We start from the raw sequence: 11,182 nt of genomic DNA, 5'->3' as shown, positions 1-11,182 counted from the left end.
AACCAGCCAAGTCCAGGGTTGTGATGTGCTTCTTGGGACTGAAGATAGAGTTCCCACCCAGGGGAGAATTTTAAGGCGGGGCCCTCTGGGACTGGGGACACTGAGAGGTCAAATGACTGAAGGGGGCGGTAGTACTCTTAGGTCTGGGATCCCAGTCCTGGCCTGGGTTGGCAAAGGACTCCAGGCTAGATCAAGGGTTCCAGGGGCTGCGGTAGCTGGCACAGGAGAGCGCAGGCTCCCGGTGCCCCAGGACACCTTTGTGGAACGTCCGTTCCCTCGACTCACCCGCCCAGACCTAAGAGAAGCAGTACCCAACCACCTTGCAGGTGCTACAGGAAGCGCAGGGCGAGGCGCCCGCGTCCCCCGCGCGTAGCAGCTCCGGGGCCCGATTCCCTAGACCGTGGTGCTCTGGAGCTTAGGTTCCCGCCGGGGTCAGCCGGCCACAGCAGCCGGCGCCGCGCGGCGCCCCGGGCGCGAGTGTGCGTGTGCCGGGAGCACGGCCCTCCCCGCGGCCGCCGCAGCGCCGGCGCCTCCCCCTCCCCCGGCGCGCACGGCCCGTCCCTGTCCCCGGAGGCGGCCCGAACCGCCGCTCAGCAGCCTTGCTTTCGCCTCCCGAGCCTCCCGCCGCTCTCCCTCCCCTGGCCGGGCTCCAGGGTCCGCCGGCCCGCGGCTCGGAGCAGGAAAGAGCTGCGATCGCGCACGGAGGCGGGAGGAGGCGGCCGGGTGCGGGGCGGCCGCGCTGGAGAGAGGCGCGCGGAGACTCGGCCCCCTCGGCGCTCGCTCGCTCGCTGGCTCCCCGCCTCCCGCACTCCGCTGGCTCCCACCCCTTCCCGGCGTGATTGATCCGTCACGGGCGCCGCCACCGCCGCGGCCGTTCTGAGCGAGCAGAAGCCGGAGCCGAGCCGGGGCCCGTGCCGGCGCCATTGCGCGGGAGCCGCGGGCAAAGCTCGGCGCCGGGCGGCGGGCCGGGCCAGGCCATGCGGGCCGAGTGAGCTGGCGCCCGCAGCCCGCGGCGCGGCATGGCTTCCCCGCCGAGCTCCGGGCAGCCCCGGCCGCCGCCGCCGCCGCCGCCGCCCGCGCGCCTGCTGCTGCCCCTGCTGCTGTCGCTGCTGCTGTGGTTGGCGCCCGGGGCCTGGGGCTGGACGCGGGGCGCCCCCCGGCCGCCGCCCAGCAGCCCGCCGCTCTCCATCATGGGCCTCATGCCGCTCACCAAGGAGGTGGCCAAGGGCAGCATCGGGCGCGGCGTGCTCCCCGCCGTGGAGCTAGCCATCGAGCAGATCCGCAACGAGTCACTCCTGCGCCCCTACTTCCTGGACCTGCGACTCTATGACACCGAGGTAAGTGTCCAGTCGCCCATGCCGTCGGGGCTGGGGGTGTCTAGGAGGGACAGAGCCGTAATTGTCTGATCCTCGCTGACTGATCGCGAACTGTGACCATCAGGGTCCCACTGGGCTTGGCTGGTGCAGGTGGGACCCTGATTTGTGAGCACCTTTTCTACCTCTGGGAGTATGTGTGCGTGGGTGTGGAATGGGGTCTTCTTTGACCAGAGGAGGAGTAGAGATGGGAAAGGTTGAACCCCCAGAGGCCTGTGATGGTTGCCCCTGTCCTGGTGCCGCTCCTAGGGTTATGGGGGTGCCAAGTGTGAGGAACAAGCACATTGACTACAAACTGGGCCAGCCACAGCTGGACAGGCTATGGGGCCTATTCCCAGACCCTAAAAAAATACAAGACGCCCTTTTAGGGCCAGAGGGCTCCAGGACCCTAGGCGGGGCAAGCTCCGGGCAGGACAGGTCCTGTGGTGCGCTTCTGCAGCTCAGGGCTTGCGCGCCACGGTCAGCCTTGGAGCCGGGAGGGCTCTGCAGCGCTGCTGCCTAGATCTGTCCAGCTCGAGCAGTTTTGGGAGACTCCCCTTCCCCCTCTCCCCGCCTTGGGTTAGTTGCTCATAGAGTGGCTTGACAGATCTAGCCCGGGACGTGTTGTGGTGTCCGGTCGCGCTGCCACTTTTGTTGGGCAGCTGCTGGCACAGTTGAGCAGGTGCACACTTGAGGCATCCCAGTGGTGGGAGCCTAGACTTGGAGTGTAGCAGAGGTTTCCCCTCCGACCTCCTCTTTTGAGCAAAGCTGGAGAACCAGACCTTTCCATCCCAAATCTTTGTCTCACACCTTCTTGTCTAAGTTCCCAAGAAGACTCAGCTTAGACCCTGACTGTTCAGTCTGAGGTTAGGACGAAGAGAGGGCCTGGAAGAGCGATCAGGAACAAGGTCGGGTTTGCGAGTTTTTCTGGACCCAGGGAGCTCCTACTCTCCGGTCCGCAGCCTCGAGAGATGAGATGCGGCCTGAAGGGGGCAGTGATTTCCTTTACGGTGAGCTCTGTTGGCGCCTCTAGCATCTCCCAGCACAGCCAAGGCGCAGCTCTCAACCCTGGCTTCCCGGGCTCCCGCGGCGCGCCTTTGCTGGAGCCAGGGGGCAGACTCCTCAGGGAAGGAGCATCCCGCTGGTGGTGTAACCTGGGCTTAGCTTCCTCCCCTGCCTGACCCCTTTTTTATACTCCCCCCTCCCGGAAAAGAGCAGAATGTAGATTGTATCTCATTCCCTGCCTCCCCCGCTTCAGCTTCACCGAAGCAGCCTGCTGTTCTGCTCTGTAAATAAAAGGTGAAGGAATCGGTAGCAGTTGGTGACAGTGAGCACAGGTTGCTGCAGGCGGAGAGGCTCCTCTGCCTGGGGAAGAGGCACACTGGGTGGTTGTGCAGGGCTAACCGTGTGTGAAATCACTTTCGATTGACATTCTTGACGCCCTCTTTTTCGCCCCCCTGAGCGTTTCAAGTTCTTTAGGGGTATGGTCTGGCACATGCACGTTGAGAGTGCTATGCGTTTATGCAAAGGCATATCCCCTTAACACCCTTTCATGTGGTTTCCACCTGTATTCTGGTAGGGACAGGGAAAGGCCGGTTCTTTGAAGACAAAAACATTTGTAGACAAGGCAGCCCTGTTTGCATCATATCTCCGTCTTGGAAAATGTTTCAGAACGCTTCCTGAGAAGTTTCCTATTAGTCCGCTTTGATAGCAGAGGGATGGGGGTTTGGTTTGCAGGGTGTGGGTCAAAGCTTTTACATTTTTTTCCCCTCAAGCGCAACTCGGTGGCTTTCTGAGTGAGAGGGCCCAAAGTCAATTGGATGAGGCAGTCAGAGGTGCTTCGGGTGGTGGGAATAGTTCAGAAACAGCATGGGAGGAGGGTAGATGATGATTTCAGTTCAACGTCAACTGTACCCGATCCCCGATCTGGGGCTTTAGGGTTGAATACGAAGAAATAGTTTATTCCTCTGACCCCTGACCCTGCCCACCCATGACCTTGAATTGGGCACCTAATCTCTAATGTCTCTAAATGCAGCTGTCCATCTCTCAAGAGCAGGAGAGGGTTAGCCATCCTCTGTCGGATGGTGTCCAGGGGTTTACAGCAAGATGCCAGCAGGCTCCACTGCCAATGCTGTCTGGCACGCTGAAGCACTCGATAGATAACTGCCTCCCGTCCTGCACTTCCATTTGTCGTGGATTCACCAGGAAGACGCCTTGGCGGGATAAGTCTTTCACTGCTAAAATATTAAGAATGCTTCTTTCTCCTGCTTGGTTTTACAGTCTCTAAGAGAGTCAGGGAAGTTACCACCAGAAAAGGGAATTCGGGCTGACAGTCAATCTATCATCTCTTGCCTGAGGTATCACATTTGGGAGAGTGCCCAGGGGCTATAATTACTGCCCCCCCCCCCCCCCCCGCTAACCCCGTCTTTAAAGTTTTCTCTGAGCTGGACTAAAGGAAAAAAATCAGTCTGAGAACTTGCAGCAGATGCAGGGCAATCTGAAAGGCATTTGCCACTTCTGAGTGAGTGAGTGGCCCCTATTAATGCAAGGCTGTGTGTGTGTGGACTGAGAGAACTGTCTCCTCACAGTCTGCTACTACTGTCAGAAGACTTGAGTGTGGGATTGGTGTGATGGGCTAATCTTGCCTGGCTTTGTTGACGTTTGATGTCAGTCATGGCCTCAATGATCAATGACTAAAGGAAGCCAGGATGGACCTTGGTCCACACCACCTGTCGAAAGTCATATTATCTGCTCTCCCAGGCCAACCTCCCTCCTCTAGGTATTTATGTAGGTTGAGCCTCTTCCGTGATGAGATGAACAGTAGAACTTTCTGTTTTCCTTTTTGTAATTCTGGGGATTAAACCCAGAAGCCAAAGGCTTTGCCGGCTATATCCCCAGATCTCTTTCTACATTTTTATTTTGAAATAGTCTCCATAAGTTGCCCAAGATGGTATTGAATTCACTCTGTAGCTCAGGCAGGCCTTGAACTTGTACCAGTGTCTCTAGTAGCAGGTATCCCAAGCTCAGCCCAGAACTTTCAAGGCCTCTGTCCAGCCTCTGTCTGCCGATGGGGCATCACTACAGATCACGGGGCCGTCGGGCTTCTGCTTCCTTGGTGGAGCCTCGTATCACTTCAGCAAACACTTGTTTACCGATTCCAGGAGGACTTGCCTAATAAAAACACAAGCAAGGCACTGAGCATATAGACAAGAGGAAGTGCCGAAAGCTGTGTATAGGGGTTCTGAAGCTTCCGCCTTAAGGAAAAGCCAGGAGTAGCATTTGGAGCGTCAGATTCTCTGCTCTGTGCTTGAAAGCAATCCAGATACAAAAGTGAACTTGGTGGATTATGCTACCTGTGAGTTCTTTGACAGCCACATTAGTAAAAGAAAATAATAGTCATGGAGTAGACCTGAAAAACAATGGTGGTGGGTCTGATCTGATTCGTGCTCATTTTAGAAGAATTGATAGATACAGAAAAGCATCACGAAAATGATTTGCCCATGATCTACCTTGGCAAAAGTAATTGCGTCAAACAAGCAGGATTATTTCTTCCAGTTTAATATTTTCTTTTGCTTACCATTTTACCATTACATCATGTGCCATTCCCCATGTCTTTAAATCTATCATGCTAATATGATTTTTAGTGGCTGTATACTGTTCTATCCCATGCACATATAAATATCTAACCATTTCCCTGCCGTGGGATTGCAGTTTTCTGACTTGTTACTATTAAACACACACACACACACACACACACACACACACACACACACACACACACACACCACACACTACTGTAATAGAAGAAAGGAAGGCTCGGGAAATCAGAGGCACATAACCCAAGCATGCGGCTAGCTTTTCAGGAAGATCGCTGTGAGGATGCAGGGATCCGGCTTAGGAATCCCAGCAGAAACAAACGATGGAGGGTCATGCCTTTGTCTGGGGCAGCTTTGCCAGCTCCCTACTGGTTTACGTGCTGCACTTGTTTTCACGTGTGTAGCCACGCACATGTAGAAACCAGAGCACAACTCAAGAGAGTCATTTCACTCCTACCACGTGCATCCAGGAGTTTGTGTTCCTGTCGCCAGGCTGTATGACAAGTGTCCCTTCCTTCAGCTATCTCACTGGTCCCTGCATTGTGTTTTACAAGGGATTCACATGTCTGTGTTCCTTAGGAGGCCGGGCTCAGCGCTGCAGGTGGGTGCCAAGCACCCACTGGAACTGCTGCCCTGCAGAAAGGTGAGAACCGAAGGACTAGCCTGAGAGAAGTGACCAGCAGATAAAAGGCAGAGCAAGAGAGCATTGATCATCTTCAGCTCAGGATAGGGCGTGAGAGTGGAGATGGTTACACAACTTGAGAATGTGCTATGTATTCTAGGGCAGAACTTCCTAAATAGTGAATGTTATAATACGTGAGTTCTGTCAATGTAGCTGTTAATAAAAATAAATAGATCTGATGACTTTGACTACAATCCTAACTATTCAGGAGGCTGAATTCATAAGTTCAAGGCTCGCCTGGGCTACAGAGTGAATTTCAGACCAGCCTAGACAACTTAGTGAGATCTCAACTTAAAAAGAAATGTTTGCCCAGTATGGGTTGGGCTCTGGTTCTATTCCTCCTGCTGCAGGCGACAAGAAGCTGGACTGAGCTGATTTTAGTTAGGCTAACACTGAGTGACTGTATCCCACTGTCCAACCTTTAGGAAGCGCCACACTCAGGACTCTTGTAGAAACCCAAACTACTGGTTCATATCACTAAGCAAAACCTGGAGTGACCTGTGTTCAGGTATGTCTGTATCAAGGAGCATAGTGACATCTTTAAAAATGCCTTCCTCTCTGGGTCTTGGCTCTGGTCCCTTGCTAGTTCACAGTGAGGCATGCTGTCCTGAGTGGTGGCAGATGGCTTCACACAACTGTGGCTTTGCACACTCACAGGAACTCCAGCATGAATAATTGTGCCTTCCGAATGCTCCAGCAGAGGTGCTAGGCTCATATTGGTGTGGACTGGGTCATGAGTTCATCCCCTAGCCAATCACATGACACAGATCTGCCTGGCCTGTGCCATGTACTAACCTGTCTTGAAATCAGAGACAGAGACAGACAGAGAAAGGAGAGAGAGAGAGACAGAGAGAGAGAGAGAGAGAGAGAGAGAGAGAGAGGTGTCACCTGCACCCAATCTCAGGAATACAGAGTGGAGAAGAATTTGTACCTATTAGGAAATCAGAGACTGATATAGGGGCATAGATGTCATGAGAGTCTGATGGTGGTACCCACCAAGGCAGGCTCATGGGAGATGCCAGACTGACGGTAGTGGCAACAAGCCCAACGGCAGAGAGAAAATGATCATAGCTGTGCTTCCTTCCAGAGAAAGACTAGAATGGGGTGACTAGAATACAGACACAGAGAGCTGAAGCCTAGCGGAGGTTGGGCCTAGGGAAGAGTCTCAAGATTAAAGAATGGAGGCATCAAGGTGTGAGATGTGGTACCCAAGGACAGCCTCTTGGGAAGAAAGGCAGCCTGGGACTGGGCGTGGCTGCCTTGAAGAAGGTTGCTCTGTGAAGAGCTAGGTTTTAGTGATCTGGTAGGAAAGTAGAGGTTGGCTATGGACAGGGCGATCTTGGAGACCTGGAAAGTGTTGTATCATCATCAAGAAAGATGCTGGGGTCTCAAGGGATGGAGAGGCAGAGGGAGGGTGGCCTTGTGACCTGGCTGGCAGGAGAGGCACTAGAAAGGGGCCCAGAGGAGCATGTTCCTGACAGCTCTGTCCCTGATAGAAAATGGGCAGGGATGGGGAGGTCAGTGACCTCCCTCTGCTCCTATATCTCCAGCTCTCACCTGATACCTGTTGAATGAGGTTAGGCTCAGGGTCAGGAGACTGCAGTCTGGATGCTACTTACCTGCCTGGAGACCTGGCAACAGTTGCATAAGGAAACAAAGAGAGGGACTGCTTCCAAACCCAGCTCAGGATGTAGCGAACGCTAGTGTTTGGTTGTTACAGCGTTGCCACTATTAGTTTTGTTCCCTGTGAGGACTATTATGTTCACCACTTCTAGCGGCTATGAGGAAGACAAAAGATACACAGGAAAGCTTCGAACACAATGTAAACACAAAGCACCGTTTTCTGACACCATTGCTGAGAAGAGTGTTAGGCACTGAGGATACAGACTCCGAGGACTTCATGGGGCTCTTGTTCTTCCTCATGTGACAGCCATACAGTCATCTCTCACTAGGCTGTAGCTGCCTGCAGGCAGGGCAAGCCTCATTCTTGGGGGTGGGGCCTAGCAGAGCTGGGCATGTGGTGGGCCTGGGTGAATGGCTGCTGAGCTGAACTCTAACTGGATGACTTGGTATCTTCCAGGAAGGTTTGCCCAGACCACTTCCCCGGGGCCTTTATTCTCTCACGTCAAGGTGTAAGTGACTTTAGGGATCAAGACGACCTTTGCTGTCAAGCTGGTGCTGTCTTCTGCAATTCCCACCAGCGTCCGTTCCTGCATTTCCATGCCCCAAATGGGGCAACAACTTCCCCATACTCATCCCCCAGCGGTTCCTAAGTCAGGACAGGCAATCGCAGACACACCTTTGTCCCCAAATTCAAAAAGGAGACGAGAGGGACTGGTAATTCTGTTTAGTGCACATTCTAATGTTGAGTTAGAATTTTATGGGCTGATGTTGTCTTTTTATTTTTAAAGGGGCTTCTTCATACATTTGGCCCTCCCTCTTACCAAGCACAGAGGAGACATTGTCCCACACACACAGAGATCCGAGATCCCAGCAGGGAGCCTAGAAGATGGAGGTGCAAGATGACCAGTGTGAACATTGGTGCTGAGCCCATATGCAATCGCCGAGTGTGTCTTCTGTTAGGATGGGCATAGCAGTAGCTAACCGAGTCCTGGAATCTCTGTAGCATATTTAACTCAAAGTCTTGTGTGTGTCAGAGGCTCTTCTTGTTGACTCTCATCCAAGAAGCAGCATAAGGGATGCAGGCTGTTTTCAGGCTGTGTCAAGAAAAAACCCTCAGGAAGGCGCCACGCACACTGGAATCACCTATGTGAAGTGGGTTTTGGTTGCCTTTGCTGGCAAGTAACATGTATGAGTCCTAGACCTTTGTCTTTGACCAGGAATAGTTATTGCCCTCAGACTAAACATAAAAGAATCTGGAAGTATAGAGGAGCACATGACTGTCACAGGCATTTGCCACTTAGGGTCCTTCAGGAAGATGATGCCAGGGGGAATCTATAGGTGACAGAGATCTCAGGTTACACCCAAGAGCAATGGAGAATGGGCTTTGGATGAGGGCAAAATAGAGAAGGCACAGGTGGTGAACCTGGCCAATGCACATGATGTGCCTGAATTGAGATGTCTTTAGAAACCTATCACTGTACAACGAATACATACTAAGTTTAAAACACGGCTACACGGGGAAGTGCACAGACCATGGCACATTCTCGCACTTAGGAAAGAGGAGACATAAAAAGACAGTTGAGGGGGAGGAGCTCCAGGGTCAAGGGCCATTCTTAGAAGTCTCAAGCAGACCAGTGGGGAGCTTTGGAGCCAGGGCTCTCCTCTTTAAATGCAGGTTCCACGCTGGGCCTGAAGAGTAGCTCTAGAATTGTCTTGGGAGGTTGCCTGCTGGCCTTGGTTCTTTGGAAAGGGGTAAGGATCTCACTCACCTGACTGGTTGCCACAGTAAGGGTGATTCCTGCCCCAGAAACTTAATACCACACCCATTTGCTGGGGAGAACCTTCCACCAGAATCTGGGTGAAGATCTGCAGTACAGTCCTCAGTGAGAAGCAGGTACTGCACTCAGGAGCTTGCAGTGTAACAGGCCTAAGCCACAGTCACACATGGCGGGATCCACCCACAGCAGCCAGGCGAGCCTCCAGTGGAACACCTTCCTGGCTTGGCCATTCCCAGCTCAACTGAGAGCGAAGCCTGACTTCTCACCTCTTTGTGTTTTGGTTCTAGGAAGGTGAGAGCTCGAACAGGCAGAGCTGCCCAAGAAGCAGATGTCTTGCATCTGCTGCTCTGTTTTCTTCTGCTCTGTGGTTATATAACAACGGGCCAGGCTGGGAGGCTGCTAAAATGCCTTCCTCTTGGTACCTGGCTGTCTAGGGAGGCACAGATGTGCCAGCTGGAGAGTAGAGTAGGAGGAGTCCTAGAGAGGACCTGTGGCCTGGGTCCTACTGTACCAGGGCTCGCCTTGTTGGCCAGACCTCTGCTAGCTGTTGTCTGCAGCTGAGACAGAGCCTGTTGGCCATCTTGGTGCCAAAGACTCGCATTGCCTCTAGCATCATCTCAGGTCCAGGCCTATGGAATGAGAGCTTGAGAAATATTCATGGAACAAACAAATGAGTCTACAAGGCCTGATTCCAGCTCACTGATTCTTGGAGGACTCATGGGTGCCTTCGTAACAAGTTGGTGAGGAGTTTTGTGTGCCAAGCATTGGGGAGAGCTTCCGGACTGCTCTTTACACATTTTACAGAGGTCATGAAGGGAGGGAAGGGCATGTGTTGGATGTTCCAAGCTAATGCCACCCTCTCTCTTTTTCTCTGAAGAACATGTGTGTAGCATCCTGTAAAGCACAGCCCAATCTAGGAGGGAAATCTGCCTGGGTTTGAGAGTCCTCGGGTCTCAGGTTAGTTTATCGGGGCATTATTTCAATGAAAACTCAGGAGCTGGGTTCTGATACCCTGCACCCATTTTCACACTGAGCCAGTGGGGGTGGGGCCAGGCTCTGGGTGAGTCAGGTGGTTTTGTGCCAGGCCTGGGAACCTCCCGGATAGCAAGACTTCTTGGCGATGAGGTGCTTTGTACATCTGTGCGATCAGTAGTGACTCAGGAACCGAGCGAGTGGGATTAGAAAGCCATCTTCTCCCTGATGCTTGAGATGGGTCTGGACCCCATTAGCTAAGCAAATCTGATAGGACCATGTGCAAAGTTGATTGGCTGTGAGATGATTTTCAATCAGAAGACTCTAAAGGTGTGGCCATTGTGATGCCTGTTGGACAGATTGGGGGTTTCTTTTTTCTTTTTTTCTTTCTTTTTTTTTTTTTTTTGCCAATTTTTACTTTCCCGGTCGTGTTGAATGGCTGTGCTGTTGAAGGATGAAATGTCATTGTTGTCTGGAAAATTAGTAGATCTAAGGTAGGAAGTAAATGGAGTGATCCATCTTCATAGGTGCCTAGGGGTGTCGGGTGCTGGCTAAAGCAGACCCCTTCTCCTGCCATTTAGCAAGCATCTCACTGCTCGGGATTCTGGTCAAATCCAGCCAGCGGAGGCTCTAGGGAGTCGCGCGTTACTGCGGTTCCTGTGCGGTGGGGTCAGCAGGGGCTCGGAGAAAATGATATTTTTACACTCTGCTCAAGATCCACTTGACTTGGTTTCGAGGGAGCTGGTTCTGAAAGCGGCGGCCACACTTAGAATAATCGCCAGTGTATCATCGGAAGCAATTGGCCTCAGTGTGTCACCTAAAGCAATTGGCCTTGTTCCTGGAGCTACCCATTCCCAGGAGCTTCAATGCGAAGCCCGGGATGGCTTCAGGACCTCACGCCCCACTACAGCAGGTCACCAGAACCCATGAGAACAGGTTTCCATCTCCTTAGTGAAAACCGGGGCCCAGGGGATCCTTCTAGATCCTGAAGGACTCTGGGAATTTTTAGGGAGGTTAGGGAGTCCTCACAGAGCTTCTAATGTCATTGTTGTCAACCAAGGACAAAGAAATGGGAGGTAGAGCTGCAAGTGTGGGGATTAGAGAACAGGACAAGAAGGACCCCACTTCCCTACCCTTCCTACCTGTTGTTTGTGCGGTGTGGGTGGTGTTGTACCTGAT

At 53.0% G+C, this 11,182-nt stretch overlaps 1 protein-coding gene across 1 annotated transcript in view; it reads left to right on the top strand.

Annotated features, from left to right (window-relative positions):
* The first annotated feature begins 869 nt into the window (after positions 1–869).
* Positions 870–11,182, top strand: part of Gabbr2 (gamma-aminobutyric acid type B receptor subunit 2) — a 340,623-nt gene continuing 330,310 nt past the window's right edge. Inside the window, 1 exon segment of the mRNA NM_031802.2 lies at positions 870–1,337. Within this exon segment, the coding sequence (NP_113990.2) occupies positions 1,020–1,337 (318 nt within the window). The 5' untranslated portion in view covers positions 870–1,019.

This window comes from Rattus norvegicus, chromosome 5 (genome assembly GCF_036323735.1).
Source record: "Rattus norvegicus strain BN/NHsdMcwi chromosome 5, GRCr8, whole genome shotgun sequence".
In the NCBI taxonomy this organism is placed as follows: Eukaryota; Metazoa; Chordata; class Mammalia; order Rodentia; family Muridae; genus Rattus; species Rattus norvegicus.
The sequence above is the reverse complement of the archived record's forward strand: the minus strand, read 5'-3'. Positions and strand labels throughout refer to the sequence as shown.